Below are 23,562 nucleotides of genomic sequence, written 5' to 3'. Positions count from 1 at the left end.
TTTCCAAGGTTTTCAACATTACAACCAATTCTACCAAAAAGGTTTACAGTGTCAAAGCTGTTAGTGACACCTGCTGGTCTATTGAAGTCACTTCAGCTGTTTTATCAGCTTGACTTGATATTTTGCCATTAGTTCAGTCTCCTAGTTTGGTGACTTTGTCAATACAGCGGAGTTAGTCAAACCCTAATCTTGTAAACCGAGACTTCAGTGAGATGAGATTTGGAAGCGCAAGGCTAGTAAAACCCTAACACCAGTAATATTGGAAAGAAACATGATTTAATGAGGCTTCAAATTACATCAGGTGGTGATAGTCATTTCGGACAGTCATGAGTATTTTACATCCAATTCGTAGTGCTTTGGAAACTATCAAAGCAGTGATAATTACTACAATTTACTAATTGATTAAATTAATTTAACCAGGTTTTACATGGCTGGTGCCTTCAAACCCAATTTGCGTGTATCAGCTTCTTCAGATTCTGGAGGTGAATTCAGGTCTTCTGACGAGGGATCTGTTAACCTCTGCCAGTGAACAACATCCTGCAGACAAAACACAAGGTTCAACCTTTACCTCTGAAGTAGAGGTTGAGAATTAGTAGATGAGGAAAGGCAATGTGAGGAGGAAATGGCCAGAGTAGGTTAATTATCCATGGTTACCTGCCAGGGCCATCGCCAGGTGTAGCTCATCTCTCATGAGCTCCAGAACATCACTGACACCCTGCTCCCCCTACAAACACACGTTTTGACATTTTAGTTATTTAGCAGTAGGTAAAACAACCACATATGGTCCTTTATCTGCACACACACACACACAGTGGTACCTGGCAGGCGAGCCCCCAGAGTACAGGCCGTCCGAGGAAGACAGCGGTAGCCCCCAGAGCTAAGGCCTTCAGGACGTCTGTCCCCCTCCTCACCCCTCCATCAAGGTACACCTCACACCTCCCTGCTACTGCTGACACCACCTCAGACAGCACATCCAGCTACACACACAACATATGTCACAGATCAAGAAGTGAAATATTACTGAAGCGTTTGTGTGTGTTGGGCTCCCTCACCGTAGCTGGGACCCCGTCTAGCTGCCTTGCTCCGTGGTTAGACACCAGGATCCCATCTACACCGTGGATAATTGCTTCTAGTGCATCTTCAGCTGGAGGGAAGAAGGGTAGCTATAGATCCATAGATGTATAGACATGTTACTACTCTGCCATGAAACTTAAACCTGCCTTATCATTATGTGGGGTGTGTTGTGTGTCACCTCTCAGGACACCTTTGACGACCACAGGGAGGTGTGTGTTTTTCTTCAGCCAAGCAATGTGTTCCCAGCAGAGAGTAGGGTCGATAGCCTGAGCGACATAGACAGCCAGCCCACTGTCCTCACCGTAACCCTCAGCACTGGAGAACGCCAGCTCTGCCGAACCAAAGTTAGTCATCCTACACACGCACACACACACAAACACTAAAATAAGAGGTAAGCTTAAATAATATATTATTTGATGAAGCATGTGTGTGTGTCTGTGTATATGGTGTGGTGATGAGTGTGTTTTTGGTTCCTACTTCAGGTGAGGGGGAAGTTTAAAGCGGTTGCGCACGTCGTCTCGTCTCTTTCCGAGGTAGGGCGTATCCACGGTAACAAAGATGGCCTTATACCCCGCCTCTTCAGCCCGGCGCACCAATGACAGGGTGAGGTCGCGGTCCTTATAGATGTACAGCTGTACGGATTATATATAGGTCATAGATGTTCACCAGACCGGTGATATAATCAACCTATATCTAGCAGTACTCCACCTGCATCCAGAGCAGGCCGTCGCCAGCTGATGACCTCACTTCCTCTATGGTAGAGGTGGCCCAGGAACTCAGCATCATCCCCGTCCCTGCCGCTCTGGTTGCTAGGAGATGGAGCTTTATTACACACATACAGTATACACAAGAAGCTGGAAGCAGCCGTGTGTGTGTGTGTATACATACCTCTGGCGGTGGCCGTCTCTCCGTCAGGGTGGGCCATCCTCTGCATTGCGGTTGCCCCGACACACACAGGCATGCTGATTCGCTGACCTAAAACACTAACACTCAGATCCACGCGGGACACATCCCTCAGTACCCTAGGGAACAAACGCCACCTATACACACAGAGAAGTGATCTGGTGTAAACAAGTGCTGTGTCAGACGTTGAACAGGACTTTGAGTTGAAGTTAGGTGGTGAGTCAATTATTAAACTACTGTGGTGATTTCTAGGATATTGTCTGCCTAAAACAGCCACACAAAAAAACAGTGAACAGCACTGAAACACCCAGAAACACTTCTAACTCACCTCACTAACATATTCTATGAGATGATGATGAACATAATCTGTGCAGATCCTAAGTAAACAGTGTGTGTGATGCAGTATTCTACACTAGTGTTGTATGAATCCTTGTTGTCTGGTTTTGATGTTACAATAGTTGTTACAGGACAGAACGTGCATGTTCATGTTACCTGGAGAAAACAGCAGTGTGTGTCTGTGTATGTGTAACCTAACGTCGCAGGCGTAAGAAGTTCCCACTTCCTTTTTTCAGGGGAAACGGAAGTTAGGCTGAAAATACTGTATCCCTGAAAATGGGATGTTAGTGTTTTCTGGAGACTCCGCATAGGCAAGTGTATGTGCTAGTTACCTGGAGAAAGCAGCAGTGTTATCTGCCAAGGTCTCTTGCTGGTCAGCTCCAGAGCAGTAGTAGTCAAACACAGCTTTTGGTAGAACTCTCTTGGCCATAGACTCATAGTCAGCCACACACACTAACTTCTCAGACATGACTACACACACACACACAAACAGACAAATGCACACTTTAACACACTTTGATCCACACACGCAATAACACATACAGGCTGACTAACTCTAACACGACCTGATCCACACACACATAGTCCTCTCTGACTGCTGTCACACACAGACACCCCCAAGTTTCTCCTCTCTGATCATCTGACCACCAGCAATCATTAACCCCAAGTTTACACAGTCCTGCTTCCCACTCAATCCCTCACTCACACACACACTCTAATTTAAGCAACCCTGACCCTTCACCCCACAACCCTTATATATGATAGCACTGTCCACACAGCACAGACAGGAGATGGGAACCATAACTAGACAGTAAAGAGGCCTTTGTATAAAAATGTTTATTTTGGTGATTAAATGATCCATTATCAAGGATGGAGGGGCCTCCTCACATGGCAACAACACTCAGTCATTATCATAGTCTTCCATCAATAATAGAATCACACCTAGCTCAAACGGTATGTATGCATATGGCAGTCTTAACAATATAAAACTATTTCAAATCAAAGAAAATAAAGTTTATTTTGTGATAATCATAGAAAATTGGACAACGTTATAAAAAACGGATGAAAACAATAGTGGACGAAAAATAGAAAAGTGAAAAATTCCAGACCCCCCCCCCCCCCCCAATACACACATGTAAAAACACACGACAAGCATTAGTCAAATCACTCTTTTTGTTCAGCATACATTTTTGTCTTTGTCGTCCTGTCTGAAGGGAACATTTCCTTTGGAACCGGTTCAGGGAACAGAACAGAAAACCGGAAAATAACTACATTTTCCAAGGAACAGAATCAGAACCCCCCGAAGCATAGCTGTAACCTACTGACGTTACAAGCGTGATTCAGAAGATAGGGAAAGAGATTTTTAATTAGAGAAGAATGGATTAACTTTTTCAATGCTAGTTAGAATACTATAGTTATCACATTTCACATTGTATTTATTAACTACAAAAAGGTAAGATGTATTTTTAATTCTGGTGCCGCTCTGCGCACACAAGCTCATTAGCTAGCTATAGCTAGTTCTGGTTCAATGTTAAGCCATCTCAGAAGTTCAAAGACATTCAAAGTTCCTCCAAAGAAGCCGCTCCGCCGTAGGTATAATTCTGTGGGCCTAATTCAGATAATACATGTCACAACAAGATGCCCAGCGCTTTAAGCCAAGCTTCCTCCACCCGCAAAATTTCAGCTGCATGTAAACAACTCACTGAGCTATAGCTTGTCTGCTCCATATCAAGCTGCTCTATCTGCACTGCATGATTGGTGAAGTCATTTAATGTTGAGCAAATTATTATTTATTTTTGTACAATTTCAGAGGTTTAAAAAGGAACAGAAAGGAACAATATAAACTGTTACTTTTATTTGGTTCGAACCGGTTCAGAACTTTATTTTGCTGGTCGGAAAACAGTGGAATGTAACAAAAAAAATAATGGTTCTGTTCAGAACGAAACAATTGGAAAATAATTTAGGTTCCAACCACTGGTTAGGAGGTACGTTTTGCCTGTCCTCTCCTCTGTCTCAGTGTCTCTGGCTCCTCCTTGTTAGACCCCTCATCTGCCTCCGACGCTTGCCTCTTCTCCGCCATACTCACACACACTCCTGCTCAAAACAAACACAAGCTGTAGAGCACTAATAACACACTGTCTTTGTGTGTGTGTATGTGCTTTGTTCTGTGGGATCATCCTCTCACCTGCTCTCTCCTCCTTCAGCTTCTGTCGGGAAGGACAGAGGCAATCTGCAACCAGGACCAGCACCTACACACACACACACACACACACACACAGAGAATGAGATAGAGACGAGTTTAAAGCAGCTCTGTTGAGTGGAGGGGAGGGTTGAGACAGGATCAGAGAAGTTAGACAGGGTCAAACTAAAATAAATACAACTATAGTAAATAATCTAGTTTAGAATGAAGGTAGTTTAAATTAGTTAAGAGGTTAATGTCAGTGTAGGCAGGAGTTGAGTTGAGTTCCAAACTTTAAGTAGAATGCAGCTGGTTACACAAGAGCAGCTGAGTGCATCCCACACATCTGTCCTCCTGCTGCTTCTCCAGTCTCCTCTACCAAGTCCTGAAATAGCAGTCATCCTCCCACTCCCACTCTTACATAAGATCACATTTCACTGCAGAGAAACTCCTCGAAGTGTGTGTGTGTTTGTTTGTGTGTCTACATACTCTAACAGGCTGTAAGAGAGAGACGATTTGGCATCTTTCTCAGAACAATGACATTCTCAACATGTTCAGAACCCTTCAAAAGCATTTGTGTGACATAAAATTGTGTTTTGTGTTTATTAACGGTTTAGTAGTAATACAATAATATAGTGAAATGATTATTAGTGTGTAACTCACCAGTCCCATCAGCAGCCCAGTGACAAGTGTTGCCATGGCAAAGGAGAGGTAGGAGCCCCACACCGGCATGCCCAAATCTCCCGTCAGATACCCATGAGTCCACTACATGCACACACACACACGATTCTGAGTGAGTGTGGATCCTTTACACAATTTTCTCTGTGTGTGTGTGTGTGAGAGAGAGAGATTTGGTCTCACCCGGATCCACAGTGAAAGCCTGAAGAGTCCAGCCATGCAGCTCATCCTGGAGGGAGGAGATCCACAAAGTCAGAGGTAAGGTCAGAATATATTTACAGAAGACAAGACAAATTCCACGTTTATGTATAATATACAGTACCAATCAAAAGTTTAGACATCTATTCATTCCTGGATTTTTCTTTATATTTACTATTTTCTAGATTTGTAGAATAATAGTGAAGACATCAAAACTATGAAATAACACATATGGAATCATGTAGTAACCAAAAAAGTGTTAACAAATCAAAATATATTTTATATTTGAGATTTTTCAAAGTAGCCTCCTTTTGCCTTGATGAAAGCTTTGGACCCTCTTGGCATTATCTCAACCAGCTTCATGAGGTAGTCACCTGGAATGCATTTAAATTAACAGGTGTGCCTTGTTAAAAGTACATTTGTGGAATTTCTTTCCTTCTTAATGCGTTTGAGCCAATCAGTTGTGTTTTGACAAGGTAGGGGTGGTATACAGAAGATAGCCCTATTTGGTAAAACACCAAGTCCATATTATGGCAAGAACAGCTCAAATAAGCAAAGAGAAACGACAGTCCATCATTACTTTAAGACATGAAGGTCAGTCAATCTGGAAAATGTTGAGAATTTTGAAAGTTTCTTCAAGTGCAGTCGCAAAAGCCATTAAGCGGTATGATGAAACTGGCTCTCATGAGGACGGCCACAGGAAAGGCAGACCCAGAGTTACCTCTGCTGCAGAGGATATAAGTTCATTAGAGTTATCTGCACCTCAGAGTGCAGCCCAAATAAATACTTCAGAGTTCAAGTAACAGACGGTTGGGGAGTAACCGATTACATGTAATCAGTTGCACTACCAGCAAAAATATTCTAATCAGATTATAGATATTTATGAAAAACTAGATGATTACTTTTAAATTCAGAAAAGATGTTTGTGAAAATAAACCTAAAGACACTTCTCTGTTATCTCAGTGACATTCAAATCAGCATGGAAAAAAGGCACAAGTTTTAAGTTTGTTCCACCTGAGTGAGTCTGACCACAAGTCAGAGACCGCTGTGATGACACACCAAATGTGTTTGCTGGATTGAGGGAAAAGAGCAGGAAAGGCTTTTGTAGGCTACAGTCCAAGCTATATCTTCCAATGGTGCGACTGCTGTCGGCATCCAAAGATTATCCAACTTGAATAAACGCTTAGAGGTAAAGATGACAGTAATGATGTAGTCTATGGCAATACGGATATCACTTATTATTGATATCTACATAGTGCATTGATGTGAATCACACTGCTGCTCTCTCATTTAGCTATTTGCAGTTGTTGTGGATGGCTGTTCACACATCTAAATGTGTATTTTAACCCAATAATGGTTGAATTCAAGAAGTTTAAGCTGCCTATTAATCATTGTTTTTGAAACCAGTGGACAGCCAGTGAAAAAAAGCACTCTTGCAACAGCTGCATAGTGAAGATCCCAGCCTATGGAATAAAAGTGGGGCTTTTACTGCTCAATCTAACCTAATGGACACATGCTCAAACTTGCACACTTTTGATAGACTTAAAGGGGCAATCTGTAGTTGCTACATCCATTTCTGGATTTATACTGTAAATTATATCCATTGACTCTTGAAGAATACAGTTGAAGTCAGAAGTTTACATACACTTAGGTTGGAGTCATTAAAACTTGTTTTTCAACCACTTCACAAATTTCTTGTTAACAAACTATGGTTTGGTTAGGACATCTACTTTGTGCATGACAAGTAATTTTTCCAACAATTGTTTACAGACAGATTTCACTTTTAATTCACTGTATCACAATTCCAGTGGGTCAGAAGTTTACATACACTAAGTTGACTGTGCCTTTAAACAGCTTGAAAAATGCCAGAAAATTATGTTATGGCTTCAAACTCAGTGCCTCTTTGCTTGACATCATGGGGAAATCAAAAGAAATCAGCCAAAACCTCAGAAAAAAAAGTGTAGATCTCCACAAGTCTGGTTCATCCTTGGGAGCAATTTCCAAACGCCTGAAGGTACCACGTTCATCTGTACAAACAATAGTACGCAAGTATAAACACCATGGGACACGTTCTGTCTCCTAGAGATGAACATACTATGGTGTGAAAAGTGCAAATCAATCGCAGTACAACAGCAAAGGACCTTGTGAAGATGCTGGAGGAAACAGGTACAAAAGTATCTATATCCACAGTAAAATTAGTTCTATATCAACATAACCTGAAAGGCCGCTCAGCCAGGAAGAAACCACTGCTCCGAAACCGCCATTAAAAAAACAGACTACGGTTTGCAACTGCACATGGGGACAAAGATTGTACTTTTTGGAGAAATGTCCTCTGGTCTTATGAAACAAAAATAGAACTGTTTGGCCATAATTACCATCGTTATGTTTGGAGGAAAAAGGGGAGGCTTGCAAGCCGAAGAACACCATCCCAACAGTGAAGCATGGGGGTGGCAGCATCATGTTGTGGGGGTGCTTTGCTGCAGGAGGGACTGGTGCACTTCACAAAATATATGGCATCATGAGGCAGGGAAATGATGTGGATATATTGAAGCAACATTTCAAGACATCAGTCAGGAAGTTAAAGCTTGGTCGCAAATGGGTCATCCAAATGGACAATGACCCCAAAGTTGTGGCAAAATGGCTTAAGGACAACAAAGTTAAAGTATTGGAGTGGCCATCACAAAGCCCTGACCTCAATCCCATAGAACATTTGTGGGCAGAACTGAAAAAGTGTGTGCGAGCAAGGAGGCCTACAAACCTGACTCAGTTACACCAGCTCTATCAGGAGGAATGGGCCAAAATTCACCCAACTTATTGTGGGAAGCTTGTGGAAGGCTATCTGAAACGTTTGACCCAAGTTAAACAATTTAATGGCAATGCTATCAAATACTAATTGGTGTATGTAAACTTCTGACCCACTGGGAATGTGATGAAAGAAATAAAAGCTGAAATAAATAATTCTCTCTAATATTATTCTGACATTTCACATTAAAATAAAGTGGTGATCCTAACTGTCCCAAGACAGGGAATTTTTACTAGGATTAAATGTCAGGAATTGTGAAAAACTGAGTTTAAATGTAATTGGCCAAGGTGTATGTAAACGTCCGACTTCAACTGTATAACTTATAAATCCTTCATGAGCTTAGTACAACTGTCATACTCTATCAGAACCCCAAATATAAACTTGTTTTATCCCAGTGTAAACATTGTAAATGTAAACCAACCCTTAAAGTACATTTTAACATCCATATATGGCCAGCTATGTAAACTTTAACATTCATTTATCCTGCAATAGATGTCATTCAATTGGTAACATACATTTTTGTCTTCTAATGCCTCTTAAGGGGAAATACATCTAAAACTAACGGAATGTAATTAAATTACGTTACTGAGTTTGGATAATCCAAAAGTTATGGTACTGACTACAATTTTGGACCGGTAACTAGTAACTGTAACAGATTACATTTAGATAGTAACCTACCCAACCCTGGTAACAGACACATCTCAACATCAACTGTTCAGAGGAGACTGAGTGCATCAGGCCTTCATGGTCGAATTGCTGCAAAGAAACCACTACTAAAGGATACCAATAATAAGAAGATACTTGCTTGGGCCAAGAAACACGAGGATTGGACATTAGACCGGTGGAAATCTCTCCTTTGGTTCGAGTCCAAATTTGAGATTTTTGGTTCCAACCGCCGTGCCTTTGTGAGACGCAGAGTAGGTGAACGGATGATCTCTGCATGTGTGGTTCCCACCATGAAACATAGAGGTGTAATGGTGTGGGGGTGCTTTGCTGGTGACACGGTCTGTGATTTATTTAGAATTCAAGGCACACTTAACCAGCATGGCTACCACAGCATTCTGCAGCGATTACCCATCCCATCTGGTTTGCGCTTAGTGGGAGTATCATATGTTTTTCAACAGGAAAATGACCCGAAGCACAACTCCCGGCTGTGTAAGGGCTATTTGACGAAGAAGGAGAGTGATGGAGTGCTGCATCAGATGACCTGAATCACCCGACTTCAACCCAATTGAGATTGTTGAGTCGGACCGCAGAGTGAAGGAAAAGCAGTCAACAAGCACTCAGCATATGTGGGAACTCCTTCAAGACTGTTGGAAAAGCATTCCTCATGAAGCTGGTTGAGAGAATGCCAATAGTGTGCAAAGTTGTCATCAAGACAAAGGGTGGCTACTTTGAATAATCTCAAATATAAATATATGTTGATTTGTTTAACACTTTTTTGGTTACTACATGATTTCATGTGTTATTTCATAGTTTTGATGTCTTCACTATTATTCTACAATGTAGAAAATAGTAAAACAAATAAATGAAATAAAAAGTTAACCCTGGAATGAGTAGGTGTGTCCAAACTTTCGACTGGTATTGTATATGGTGTGTATATTTACAGAGGAGAAGTAGGAGACTTCCATGAAGGCAGTGGTTCCACCTCCTCCCACCTCCTGTTAGAGACATATGTATGGAACTCCTCAGCCTCACGGACAGACACATACCTCCTCACGCTACCCTCCTTTACACTGTAGAATACACACACAGATAAATACTGTATACAAAGTTAGAAAGGTTAAAGGTCATGGATCAAAGGACAGGGTCAAAGGTTAACTGAGATACTAACTGGAAAATGGTTGGCAGTGTGGTAACCAAAAATCGTCCACTGAGACCTGAAAGAAAAGAAACACACGAGAGAAAGGAGAGATGGGCGGTTAGAAGGAGCCTCGGTATGGCATTGAATCTCACACAGCGAGGAGAAGACAATATTGAGGACAGTAAGAGCCAACAGTATCAACTTCATAATATTTCCATACCAGGCTGTTCAGTGACGTCCACTTCTCCTACTGAAACCCCCATGGCTGCTGCCAGGCTGGAGAATCTCTCCCACTGCTCCTTCAGCTGGGCACATGCCGGGCACCAGGGAGCAACACTATACACACACACATTGGACATTATGGAGATTCTATAGGTGGGTGGTGTTCAGGGCACAAGTCAGGTGTTCTAAAAACCAAATCTGAATCAATCATAGACGTCTATGATTCACTATTTGGACAGCAAAGTTTAGTTCAGTACAGTAGAGCAGGGGTTCCCAAATGTTTTCACTCAGGCCCCCCCTTCCAGCATTTCGTTCAGAACTGAAAATTAACCTGGTTTCAACATCCAGAAAATACTTATTTTCAACGTCAGGAAAATACGTTGGCATGATCTATATAGGTTGAAGAGCATAGTTTCACATTCAATGTTCCATCAACTTCAACATGAAACATCTGAATTATTGGAATAGAATACACTCACTCTGGACCTATACCAAAAGTTTTACTCTAAAATCTTATTCGGCACTTAATAGCTTAAATCATATATCTCCTCCTTCCCCCCTCCCGTTTTCTTCTTCCGCCAAACATGCATACATCAGATCATCAGTACGACTTCGTACTGTACTCACAACTTTATCATCCACTCGCCATCCATAGTGACCGTCCAGTTAGCATCTGTTATTGTCAGGACGCCTGTCTCTGTTTCTGCTACAGCAGAACTTGCGATGGAGCTGACTAATATTATTGAGAGGAGTGGTTGGAAAAGATGACTACATGATAATTTACATGAAGGTGAATTAGTTTGACATAACAGTTTACAGGAACGTTTTGTTTTCAGCTGCGCCATGTTGCTGTTCCGAAACGAAAACTGCCTAGAACGCTAAACACGGAAGTAACAGAAACAGGGTTTTTTTTTAAGGTCGACCGGCTCATCTAACAACCTGAAGTGTGTGCGTGTGTCATTGTTTGTGTGTGTTTGTGCGTGCGTGTGTTTTTTAAGGTGGTCTGCTATACCACAGACAGATGGATCTAAAAGTAGTGAAAAATGATTTATTGGTGTCTCTATTCTGAAAGGGAAAAGGTAATGACCACACACATGGGAAATTGTGAAATTAAATGTAGGTGTCCCTCTGTTGGTTAATGGGAATCTGAATGAGAAGGCCTTAATACAAATTAGTGTCCCTATAACCTTGTCCCTAATGGTTTGTAACTTTATAATGTCTATGAGCAAACAGTTACAGTGTCTGCCTGTCCCCAAACAAAAATAATCTTTATTTATGGGAAGTGCTAGTTGTTTTTAAATATATTTTTGAAAGATATGTATAAAATACACTGATCTGTACAGTATGTAATGTATAGCAATGCACACGCAATGGGCATGTAAATGATGATAGAACACATATCAAAACAATGTGAACATGACAGAGGGAGGGATATGCTTGAGTTTTTTATTCGCAGTCACCAAATCATTTTTTCAATTCTGAAATGTTCTTTTTTTTTTAAATTGAACATTTAAAACACACAATATACTTGCAGTGAAGCCGCTCAACAACTACATCACATTAGTCATCTAACAGACTCCCATCCAGAGCGACACACCGAAGCAACCAGGGTCAACGCCCTGCTCAAGGGCATGTCAACAGATCTCCCACAAGGTCAAAAACGGGAACACGAACCAGCAATCCATCAGCCACCGACCCAAGCTCCCAAATGCCAGGCCACCAGCCTCCCAAACGCCAGACCACCAGACCCCCCCCACAGTTCCCCCCCCGAGAAAAATGTATAAATAAAATAATTCCATTCCCCACCCCCAAGACCCACCCGCCCCCCCATGGACCAACAACCAACAAAATTAACAAAAGAGAAAAAAGTGTACAAACACCTGCATGACATCCGCCTAAGGCAATGTTCTAAAATATTCTTATTTTTTTGTCGTTTAAAATGCTGAAAAATCCATTTATGGACGTGGGAAAATCCACTCTGGACAAATGGCCTGTGGGACAAAAAGAAAATGATTTATATCATTGCTACTTTAGCCATGTGTTATACTAAGTAAAAGAACAGCTAATAAAATGTATATACTTGGAAGGATTGTACAGAAACATACCTCAGTAGGGTAGAGTGCCAACACGATCAAATGGCACAGCCATTGGTGCCATGAGGTCTGAGTGTGTGGGAGGGAGCTGGATATAAAACTGTATTTTTTTGTGAAGAATCAACAACAAGTGGGACACAAAAAAATATAGTTTTATATCTTTATGTTTGAAGCCTGAAATGTGGCAAAAGGTCGCAAAGTTCAAGGGGGCCGAATACTTTCGCAAGGCACTGTACTTGCTGTTATTGAAAGAAGACTATCCAGGTGAAAGCTATGATCCCTTATTGATGTCACTTGTTAAATCCACTTCAATGAGTGTAGATGAAGGGGAGAAGACAGGTTAAAGGATTTTTAAGCCTTGAGATAATTGAGACATGGATTGCGTATGTGTGCCATTCAGAGGGTGAATGTGCAAGACAAAAGATTTAAGTGCCTTTGATCGGGTATGGTAGTAGGTGCTAGATGCACCAGTTTATGTAAAGAACTACAATGCTGCTGGATTTGTCATGCTCAACAGTTTCCCGTGTGTATCAAGAATGGTCCACCACTTAAAGGACATCCAGCCAACTTGACACAAAAGTGGGAAGCTTTGGAGTCAACATGGGCCAGCATCCCTGTGGAATGCTTTCGACACCTTGTAGAGTCCATGCCCTGATGAATTGAGGCTGTTCTGGGAGCAAAAGGGGGGTGGGTACATCTCAATATTAGGAAGGTCTTCCTAATGTTTGCTACACTCAAAGTCTAGGAAGAAGTGTAGTTCAGTTGATAAAGATGAGTCTTAAGGCCTGCTTTAAAAGCCCCAACAGTCTGAACAGCCCTGAGATTATCAGGAAGGGTGTTCCAAAGGTGTGGGTTGTGGGAGGAAAAGGCACGGTCCTACATTGTTCGGCGTCGGGTCCTGAGTTCATGAAACAGTTTGGCATGCCTTGACCATATGCGTGGAGGTTCATAGGGGGAGAGTAGATCTGACAGTTGGTAGGTCTGATACCATTTAGGGCTTTGAGGAACAGGTAGCCAATGAAGGTCAGCAAGGAAGTGGGTGATATGGGCAGATGTTTGTGTTTGTGTCAGAATCCTTGCAGCACTGTAATTTATTAATATAATTTGTAAGTAGGCCCCTAAGTACTGTATTCCCATAATCATATTTATATCATACATACAGTATATTAGTAAGATTCTCACAGTTAAAATACAAAGGTCATCCTGTCAAGTTCTGACCTTTATTTCCTTTGTTTTGTCTTTATTTAGTATGGTCAGGGCGTGAGTTGGGGTGGGCAGTCTATGTTTGTTTTTCTATGTTTGGTTTCTGTTTCGGCCCAGTATGGTTCTCAATCAGAAGCAGGTGTCGTTAGTTGTCTCTGATTGAGAATCATACTTAGGTAGCCTGGGTTTCACTGTTGGTTTGTGGGTGTTTGTTTCCGTGTGAGTGTTTGTCGCCACACGGTACTGTTTCGGTTTCGTTCATGGTCACATTTATTGTTTTGTATTTTATAGTGTTCAGTTTATTTATTAAAGTAATCATCATGAACACTTACCACGCTGCATCTTGGTCCGATCCTTACTCCTCTTCACACATCCACTACTTTAAACTGACATTAATTAAAGTGAATACATTAGCCTTGCCCTCAGTTTTGAACGCAGACAACCCGAGGAAGAACATAACAGCAACGTAAATGAAGCTACAGAGAAAAAGATGAACCCACTAAAGTTTCTCTATAGAATGAATAAATAACATGTTCCTTACCAATTTGTCTTTGTCATCAGGTAGATGCATTGTTTTCTTTTTCCACCAAAGACCCAGCTGAGCCAGCCAACACTTTTTGGTGTCTTATGGACAGCAGGAGTCTCAGGCCCAGCCACTGGGCCGGCTGCCAGTTTGGCTCTGAGGGGCAATCTTTCTGCCTGTTTGTGTGTCCTCACATCTCCTCTACAGTCTATCACTGCATCCTCATTGTAACAACACTTCTCTATTTAGCACTGCCTGAGAGAAGAGGGTACGCATAGACCTATGGTTTCTGTATACATATACACAAACACACACACACACATTCCCTCACATTCCTTCGCTCTTTTGGACACATAACTGTATCCTCATACACTACATGGTCAAAAGTGTGTGGACACACCTTCAAATTAGTGGATTCGGCTGGTTCAACCATACCTGTTGCTGACAGGTGTATACAATTAAGCACACAGCTATGTAATCTCCATAGACAAACATTGGCAGTAGAATGGCTTGTACTGAAGAGCTCAGTGACTTTCAACGTGGCACCGTCATAGGATGCCCCCTATCCAAGTCAGTTCGTCAAATTTCTGCCCTGCTAGAGCTGCCCCGGTCAACTGGTTAGTGTTGCTATAGTGAAGTGGAAACGTCTAGCAGCAACAATGGCTCAGCTGCGAAGTGGTAGGCCACACAAGCTCACAGAATGGGACCGCCGAGTGCTGAAGCGCTTAGCGTGTAAAAATTGTCTGTCCTCGCTTGCAACACTCACTACCGAGTTCCAAACTGCCCCTGGAAGCAACGTCAGCACAATAACTGTTTGTCGGAAGCTTCATGAAATGGATTTCCATGGCTGAGCAGCCGCACAATCCTAAAATCACCATGCGCAATGCCAAGCGTTGGCTGGAGTGGTGTAAAACTCAAGACCATTGGACTCTGGAACAGTGTTTTCTGGAATGAGGAATCATGCTTCCACATCAAGCAATCCGACAGATGAACCTGGGTTTGGTGGATGCAAGGAGAACGCTACCTGCCCGAATGTATAGTGCCAACTGTAAAGTTTGGTGGAGGAGGAATAATGGTCTGGGGCTGTTTTTCATGGTTTGGGCTTGGCCCCTTAGTTCCAGTGAAGGGAAATCTTAATGCTACATTATACAATGACATTTTGCTTCCAATTTTGTGGCAACAATTTGGGGAAGGTCCTTTCCTGTTTCAGCATGACAATGACCCTGTGCAGAAAGCGAAGTCCATAGCAGCAAAGGGGGGACCAGCAAAAGGGTGTACAATGAAATGTTCGACAAGCCATGTAGTGTATCACCTGCTTCTTGCTCCCCATCCCCCAACACATACACACCATATCAACCACACACACACATTCCATATCAAACACACACATACACACCATATCAACTACATACACACCATATCAAGTACATACACACCATATCAACCACACACATACACACCATATCAACTACATACACACCATATCAACCACACACATACACACCATATCAAGTACATACACACCATATCAACCACACACATACACACCATATCAACTACATACACACCATATCAAGTACATACACACCATATCAACCACACACATACACACCATATCAACTACATACACATCATATCAACCACACACACACACACACCATATTAACTACATACACACACACACACACCATATCAACCACACACACACACACACCATATCAACTACATACACACCATATCAATCACACACACACATACCATATCAACTACATACACACCATATCAACCCCACACACACCATATCAACTACATACACACACACACACCATATCAACCACACACACACATACCATATAAACTACATACATGCTGTAGCTCGCCCACACACTCACGGCTCTTCACCACGTGAGGAGGGAGTGGGAGAGTTAGAGCTGAAATAACTCCTGCAGTAGTCCTGCACACACACACCAGCCACAGGTCAAGTTGTTTAGGATCCAAACCCTTTCAACCACCCATGCTGGAAAACCTGTACAGGTATGTATGGTCTTATGGTGTGGTCCTGTACATGTGAGCCCAAACCCTCTACTGTCTTTGATGATTATTTGATCAGAAATTAGATACATGAAAATAGACGTATTAATGGATCCAAAAACGGTCTATTTGGTTTTATATTCTCTCTCTCTCTCTCTGTCTCTTTCTCTCTCTGTGTCTTTGTGTGTGTGTGGGCGTGCAGGCTCAATAAGCATGTCAGAGTGAGTCAGTGTGGGGAGGCAGTAGCAGTTCTGTCTCAAAGAGAGAGAGCAGACAGATAGAACAAGGCATTATGCAGCTAGTACTATATTATCCAGATATACACTAGGTAGGCAAGAGGACAGCGATACTAGAAGGATAACCCTAAGACATTATTCAGCTAGTACAGTAGGACACATTATACTAAAGAGAGGAGTGTACTGTTGATTCTATAGAAGAACTGACTAGACAGGACAAAGGAGACTGTTGATTGTAGACAGATATGCAGCTTGTTTCAGTGATGTAACTACTAGCTCACTATCATCCAAACCTCTCAGTCTACTGACTAAAGAGGAGAGAAGAGGAGAGCAAGACAGGAGAGGAGAAAGGCTAGGTTAAAGAGGACTTCCGGCGCAGCAGGTTGGAGGTGTGTGTGTACCATGGCAGGGGCTCAGCCAGGGACACATGCTCTGAAGCTCAAACCGCTGACCGTCCCCGACACTCTGAAGAATGGCAGCCGCTTCATGAAATGGGACGATGTGAGTATCAGTGGGTGTGTGTCTGTGTGTCTCTGTGTATGTGTGTAGTTTGTGCTGATTTTAGCAGTGAGAAGTGTCAGACATTTAAGGTAAAAATGTGCACACACTTGACGTTTGTGGTTGTGATTGCGCATGTAATGTTGGTTGCAAATATGTTTTAACTAGTTGCTGTGTATGTGTGTTTGCAAGAGTGTGTGTGTTTGCTAGAGTGTGTCTAAGTGTGTTGAAGGTTTTAAGCACAGAGCATGGATACAGAGAAATGTGCTGGCATGTTGCTATGGTAACTGCCATGGTTTAAATCCCTCCTCAATTAGCTAAGATGTTCCAACACCTAACAAAAAGAGAGAGAGAGAGAGAGAGAGTGTGTGTGTGTGTGTGTGAAAAAAAAAATGTATTGGTCACATACACGTGTTTAGCAGACGTTATTGCGGGTGTAGCGAAACGCATGTTCTTATAGCTCCGACAGTGCAGCAATATCTAACAAGTAATATCTAACAGTTCCACAACATATACCCAAAATACACATACAGTGGGGCAAAAAAAAGTATTTAGTCAGCCACCAATTGTGCAAGTTCTCCCACTTAAAAAGATGAGAGAGGCCTGTAATTTTCATCATAGGTACACTTCAACTATGACAGACAAAATGAGAAAAGAAAATCCAGAAAATCACATTGTAGGATTTTTAATGAATTTATTTGCATATTATGGTGGAAAATAAGTATTTGGTCAATAACAAAAGTTTATTTCAATACTTTGTTATATACCCTTTGTTGGCAATGACAGAGGTCAAACGTTTTCTGTAAGTCTTCACAAGGTTTTCACACACTGTTGCTGGTATTTTGGCCCATTCCTCCATGCAGATCTCCTCTAGAGCAGTGATGTTTTGGGGCTGTTGCTGGGCAACACAGACTTTCAACTCCCTCCAAAGATTTTCTATGGGGTTGAGATCTGGAGAATGGCTAGGCCACTCCAGGACCTTGAAATGCTTCTTATGAAGCCACTCCTTCATTGCCCGGGCGGTGTGTTTGGGATCATTGTCATGCTGAAAGACCCAACCACGTTTCATCTTCAATGCTCTTGCTGATAGAAGGAGGTTTTCACTCAAAATCTCACGATACATGGCCCCATTCAATCTTTCCTTTACACGGATCAGTCCTGGTCCCTTTGCAGAAAAACAGCCCCAAAGCATGATGTTTCCACCCCCATGCTTCACAGTAGGTATGGTGTTCTTTAGATGCAACTCAGCATTCTTTGTCCTCCAAACACAATGAGGTGAGTTTTTACCAAAAAGTTATATTTTTGTTTCATCTGACCATATGACATTCTCCCAATCTACTTCTGGATCATCCAAATGCTCTCTAGCAAACTTCAGATGGGCCTGGACATGTACTGGCTTAAGCAAGGGGACACACATCCTGCACTGCAGGATTTGAGTCCCTGGCGGCGTAGTGTGTTACTGATGGTAGGCTTTGTTACTTTGGTCCCAGCTCTCTGCAGGTCATTCACTAGGTCCCCCGTGTGGTTCTGGTTTTTTTGCTCACCGTTCTTATGATCATTTTGACCCCACGGGGTGAGATCTTGCGTGGAGCCCCAGATCAAGGGAGATTATTAGTGGTCTTGTATGTCTTCAGTTTCCTAATAATTGCTCCCACAGTTGATTTCTTCAAACCAAGCTGCTTACCTATTGCAGATTCAGTCTTCCCAGCCTGGTGCAGGTCTACAATTTTGTTTCTGGTGTCCTTTGACAGCTCTTTGGTCTTGGCCATAATGGAGTTTGGAGTGTGACTGTTTGAGGTTGTGGACAGGTGTCTTTTATACTGATAACAAATGGAGGACAGAGGAGCCTCTTAAAGAAGGTCTGTGAGAGCCAGAAATCTTGCTTGTTTGTAGGTGACCAAATACTTATTTTCCATCATAATTTGCAAAATAATTAATTAAAAACCCTACAATGTGATTTTCTGGATTTTTTTTCTTATTTTGTCTGTCATAATTGAAGTGTACCTATGATGAAAATTACAGGCCTCTCTCATCTTTTTAATTGGGAGAACTTGCACAATTGGTGGCTGACTAAATACTTTTTTTGCCCCACTGTACATCTAAGTAAGGAATGGATTAAGAATATATATACATATACACTACCGTTCCAAAGTTTGGGGTCACTTAGAAATGTCCTTGTTTTTGAAAGACAAGCGCATTTTTTGTCCATTAAAATAACATCAAATTTATCAGAAATACAGTGTAGACATTGTTAATGTTGTAAATGACTGTTTTAGCTGGAAACTGATTATTTGTTTTATAGAATATCTACATAGGCGTACAGAGGCTCATTATCAGCAACCTTCACTCCTGTGTTCCAAAGGCATGTTGTGTTAGCTAATCCAAGTTGATCATTTGAAAAGGCTAATTGATCATTAGAAAACCCTTTTGCAGTTAGGTTAGAACAGCTGAAAACTGTTGCCCTGATTAAATAAGCAATAAAACTGGCCTTCTTTAGACTAGTTGAGTATCTAGAGCATCAGCATTTGTGGGTTCGATTAGAGGCTCAAAATGGCCAGAACAACTGAGCAAGAGGACAAGTACATTAGAGTGTCTAGTATGAGAAACAGACTTCCTGGACCCCAGGAAGAGTAGCTACTGCTTTGGCAGCAGCTAATGGGGATCCATAATAAATACAAATACAAGTCCTCAACTTGCAGCTTCATTAAATAGTACCCGCAAAACACCAGTCTCAACGTCAAAACTGAAGGGGGCGACTCCGGGATGCTGGCCTTCCAGGCAAAGTTCCTCTGTCCAGTGTCTATGTTCTTTTCCCCATCTGAATCTTTTATTTTTATTGGCCAGTCTGAGATATGGCTTTTTCTTTGCAACTCTGCCTAGAAGGCCAGCATCCTGGAGTCTCCTCTTCACTGTTGACATTGAGACTGGTGTTTTGCGGGTACTATTTAATGAAGCTGCCAGTTGAGACTTGTGAGGCGTCTGTTTCTCAAACTAGACACTCTAATGTACTTGTCCTTTTGCTCAGTTGTGCACTGGGGCCTCCCACTCCTATTTCTATTCTGGTTACAGCCCGTTTGCACTTCTGTGAAGGGAGTAGTACACAGCGTTTACGAGATCTTCAGTTTCTTGGCAATTTCTCGCATGGAATAGCCTTCATTACTCAGAACAAGAATAGACTGACGAGTTTCAGAAGAAATGTCTTTGTTTCTGGCCATTTTAGCCTCTAATCAAACCCACAAATGCTGATGCTCTAGATACTCATCTAGTCTAAAGGACAGTTTTATTGCTTCTTTAATCAGGGCAACAGTTTTCAGCTGTGCTAATATAATTGCAAAAGGGTTTTCTAATGATCAATTAGCCTTTTAAAATGATCAACTTGGATTAACTAACACAACGTGCCATTGGAACACAGGAGTGATGGTTGCTGATAATGAGCCTCTGTACGCCTATGTAGATATTCCATACAAATCTGCCATTTCCAGCTACAATAGTTATTTACAACATTAACAATGTCTACACTGTATTTCTGATAAATGGGATGTTATTTTAATGGACAAAAAATGTCATTTTCTTTCAAAAACAAGGATATTTCTAAGTGACCCCAAACTTTGGAACGGTAGTGTATGTCAGAGCGGCATTGGACTAAGATACAGTGGCATAGTATAGAGTACAATATATACATATGAGATGGGTGATGCAATATTTACAAACAACTAAAGTGACTAAGATACCGCAGAATAGTACAGAGTACAGTTTACATATATGAGATGAGTAATGCAAGATACGGGGACATTATTAAAGTGGCTAGTGTTTCATTTCCTTAAAGTGGCCAGTGATTCCTAATCTATGTCTATAGGCAGGAGCCTCTGATGTGCTGGAGATGGCTGTTTAACAGTCAGTGGTGTAGTCCAGAATACAATACAGTATATACATATGAAATGGGTGATGCAATATGTAAACACAATTTAAAAGTGACTAAGATACCGTAGAATAGTGTGGAGAGCAGTTTATACATATGAGATGAGTAATGCTAGATACGGAACAATATTAAAGTGGCTAGTGATCCATTTCTAAAAGTGGCGAGTGATTCCTAATCTATGTCTATAGGCAGCCGCCTCTGATATGCTAGTGATGGCTGTTTTGCAGTCTGATGGCCCTAAGATAGAAGCTGTTTTTCAGTCTCTCGGTCCTAGCTTTGATGCACCTGTACTGACCTCGCCTTCTGAATGATAGCAGGGTGAACAGGCAGTGGCTCGGGTGGTTGATGTCCTTGATGATCTTTTTGGCCTTCTATGGCATCGGGTGCTGTAGGTGTCTAGGAGGGCGGGAAGTTTGCCGCCGGTAATGCGTTGGGCAGACTGCACCACCCTCTGGAGAGCTTTGCGGTTGTGGGCGGTGCAGTTGCTGTACCAGGCGGTGATGCAGCCCGACAGGATGCTCTCAATTGTGCATCTGTAAAAGTATGTGAGGTTGCACAAGGCGGTTGCACAAGGCGGGGTTCAGACCTAGGGCCTCGAGCTTGATGATGATCTTGGAGGGTACTATGGTGTTGAATGCTGAGCTCTAGTCAATGAACAGCATTCTTACATAGGTATTCCACTTGTCCAGATGGGACAGGGCAGTGTGCAGTGTGGCGGCGATTGCATCGTCTGTGGATCTATTGGGGCGGTAAGCAAGTTGAAGTGGGTCTAGGGTGGCAGGTAAGGTGGAGGTTATATGATCCTTGACTAGTCTATCAAAACACTTCATGATGACAGAGGTGAGTGCTACGGGGCGATAGTCATTTAGTTCAATTACCTTCGCTTTCTTAGGTACAGGGACAATGGTGGCCATATTGAAGCATGTGGGGACAAAAGACTGCGCATGCTCTGAGGACGTGGCTAGGGATACCATCTGGGCCGGCAGCCTTGCGAGTGTTAACATGCTTAAATGTCTTACCCATGTCAGCCACAGAGAAGGAGAGCCCACAGTCCTTGATAGCGGGCCGTGTCAGTGGCACTGTATTATCCTCAAAGCAAGCGAAAAGGTGTTCAGCCTGTCCGGAAGCAAGACGTCGGTGGCTGGTTTTCCTTTTATAATCCGTGATTGTCTGTAGACCCTGCCACATACGTCTGGTGTCTGAGCCGTTGAACTGGGACTCAACTTTGTCCCTATACCGATGTTTAGCCTGCTTGATTGCTTGGCGGAGGGAATAACTACACTGTGTGTATTCTTCCATATTCCCAATCTTCTTGCCCTGATTAAATGCAGTGGTTTGCGCTTTCAGTTTTGCGCGAATACTCCAATCTATCCATGGTTTCTGGTTGGGGTAGGTTTTAATAGTCACAGTGGGTACAACATCTCCTATGCACTTCCTGATAAACTCATTCACCGTATCGGTATATGTGTCAATATTCTTTTCTGAAGCTACTCTGAACATATCCCAGTCCGCATGATCAAAATAATCTTGAAGCATGGATTCCGATTGGTCAGACCAGCATTGAATTGTCCTCACCATGGGTGCTTCCTGTTTGAGCTTCTGCCTATAGGAGGGGAGGATCAAGATGGAATTGTGGTCCGATTTGCTGAATGGAGGGCGGGGGAGGGCCTTATATGCATTGTGCGTGGGTGAGCGTGTCGCTATATATTTCTTAGTAGAAAGTTCATTCGGGACCAGAGTCATTCGTGCTTATGCAATGCCCTTTTCAAACCCAACTCAACTTCAAACATACACACACACACACACACACTGAAATCACAATACAATATATTAAAATGCACATTACATATGTTATCACAACTACCAACGTCAATGAGTGTGTGTGTGTGTGTGCTAATATCTGTCTCCATGTGGTCAGGATCTCTCGACAGTGACACCCATCACCCTGACTGTGGATCCACACGGATACTTTCTTCACTGGACTGATCAGAACAAGGTACACACATGCACACAGATACATAGACACACAGAGGACAGATGACACCATGCTATCTCTCACGTTGGGACTCCTACTGTGTATCCTGCTTCTTCTTGCTGGGGCTTAGTCACCCTGTGTGTGTGTGTGTGTGTGTGTGTGTTGATTAGCGCCTGTGTGTGTCCCCCTGTGTGTGCATGTGTTGATTAGAGTGAGTGATGAATATTATACCATCCCTCTCTCTCTCTCTTTACCTCTATCTCTCTTGTAGGAGACAGAGTTTTTAGACATCACCCATATAAAGGATGCCAGAACAGGGAAGAGCACCAAAACACCAAAGGTACTTAACCCCCATGACATCCAAACACTTGATCCAGGTGTGTAAAATCAAGCTCCTGTTGGTTTACATCATTACCGAGTCTGATTCAGCCAATTAACAATACATATCAGTAACACTGATAAATTAAACACCAGGCGGAAATGAAAACATTTTTTTCCCCCTTGAGGACTGGAGATGACACCCATGGTCTAACCTTTGAACCTGACCTCTAACCTCTGACCTGCTGTCCTCCCTAGGAGGCGAAGCTGCGTGAGCTGCTTGATGTGGGGAACCTGGTCGGTCGTATAGAGAATCGTCTGTTGACCGTAGTCACAGGACCGGACATGGTCAACATCACATACCTCAACTTCATGGCCCTGCAAGAGGAAGAGGCCACGGTACACACACATACATATTCACACACACACACACACACACACACACACACACACACACACACACACACACACACACACACACACACACACACACACACACACACACACACACACACACACACACACACACACACACACACACAATGTTCCTCCCTCTCGCTTTGTGTTGT

The 23,562-nt window shown here is 42.5% G+C and overlaps 3 protein-coding genes across 7 annotated transcripts in view; 1 reads left to right on the top strand and 2 right to left on the bottom strand.

The window, feature by feature from the left end:
- Positions 1-257: 257 nt before the first annotated feature.
- hao1 (hydroxyacid oxidase 1) lies at positions 258-2,965 on the bottom strand. 2 transcript variants are annotated; one of them, XR_016492009.1, is made up of 9 exons: positions 2,646-2,965; positions 1,963-2,114; positions 1,783-1,883; positions 1,552-1,706; positions 1,253-1,405; positions 1,053-1,144; positions 819-977; positions 655-724; positions 258-537 (listed from the first exon to the last, which is right to left on the bottom strand). XR_016492009.1 is itself a non-coding variant. In XM_021585023.3 (9 exons), exons 1-9 carry the CDS (start codon positions 2,852-2,854, stop codon positions 470-472), a joined length of 1,182 nt encoding a protein of 393 aa, XP_021440698.2. In that variant the 5' UTR covers positions 2,855-2,965; the 3' UTR covers positions 258-469. The 2 variants fall into 2 exon arrangements, 1 of the variants encoding a protein (XP_021440698.2); XM_021585023.3 differs by having other exon boundaries at positions 1,253-1,428.
- A 169-nt stretch (positions 2,966-3,134) lies between these two features.
- tmx4 (thioredoxin-related transmembrane protein 4) lies at positions 3,135-11,108 on the bottom strand. Of its 3 annotated transcripts, none has more exons than XM_021585020.3 (8): positions 10,825-11,108; positions 10,196-10,311; positions 10,006-10,051; positions 9,779-9,907; positions 5,354-5,399; positions 5,156-5,257; positions 4,499-4,562; positions 3,135-4,407 (listed from the first exon to the last, which is right to left on the bottom strand). In XM_021585020.3, exons 1-8 carry the CDS (start codon positions 11,040-11,042, stop codon positions 4,292-4,294), a joined length of 837 nt encoding a protein of 278 aa, XP_021440695.1. In that variant the 5' UTR covers positions 11,043-11,108; the 3' UTR covers positions 3,135-4,291. The 3 variants fall into 3 exon arrangements, with proteins under 3 accessions (XP_021440695.1, XP_021440696.1, XP_090077049.1); XM_021585021.3 differs by having other exon boundaries at positions 9,779-9,832; positions 10,825-11,100; XM_090220923.1 differs by lacking the exon at positions 9,779-9,907 and having other exon boundaries at positions 10,825-11,100.
- Positions 11,109-15,585: 4,477 nt separating this feature from the next.
- The window catches only part of LOC110505652 (1-phosphatidylinositol 4,5-bisphosphate phosphodiesterase beta-1), a 29,242-nt gene continuing 21,265 nt past the window's right edge, over positions 15,586-23,562 (top strand). For both annotated transcript variants that reach the window (XR_016492004.1, XM_021585017.3), the window contains exons 1-4: positions 15,586-16,784; positions 22,619-22,696; positions 22,947-23,015; positions 23,252-23,392. Coding sequence is in view for 1 of the 2 variants with exons in the window: in XM_021585017.3 (XP_021440692.2) it covers positions 16,686-16,784; positions 22,619-22,696; positions 22,947-23,015; positions 23,252-23,392 (387 nt within the window). In the remaining variant the exon portion in view is untranslated. The remainder of the gene's footprint in view (positions 16,785-22,618; positions 22,697-22,946; positions 23,016-23,251; positions 23,393-23,562) is intronic.

This window comes from Oncorhynchus mykiss, chromosome 25 (genome assembly GCF_057628025.1).
Source record: "Oncorhynchus mykiss isolate SJ-2025 chromosome 25, ASM5762802v1, whole genome shotgun sequence".
Lineage (NCBI taxonomy): Eukaryota > Metazoa > Chordata > Actinopteri > Salmoniformes > Salmonidae > Oncorhynchus > Oncorhynchus mykiss.
The sequence above is the reverse complement of the archived record's forward strand: the minus strand, read 5'-3'. Positions and strand labels throughout refer to the sequence as shown.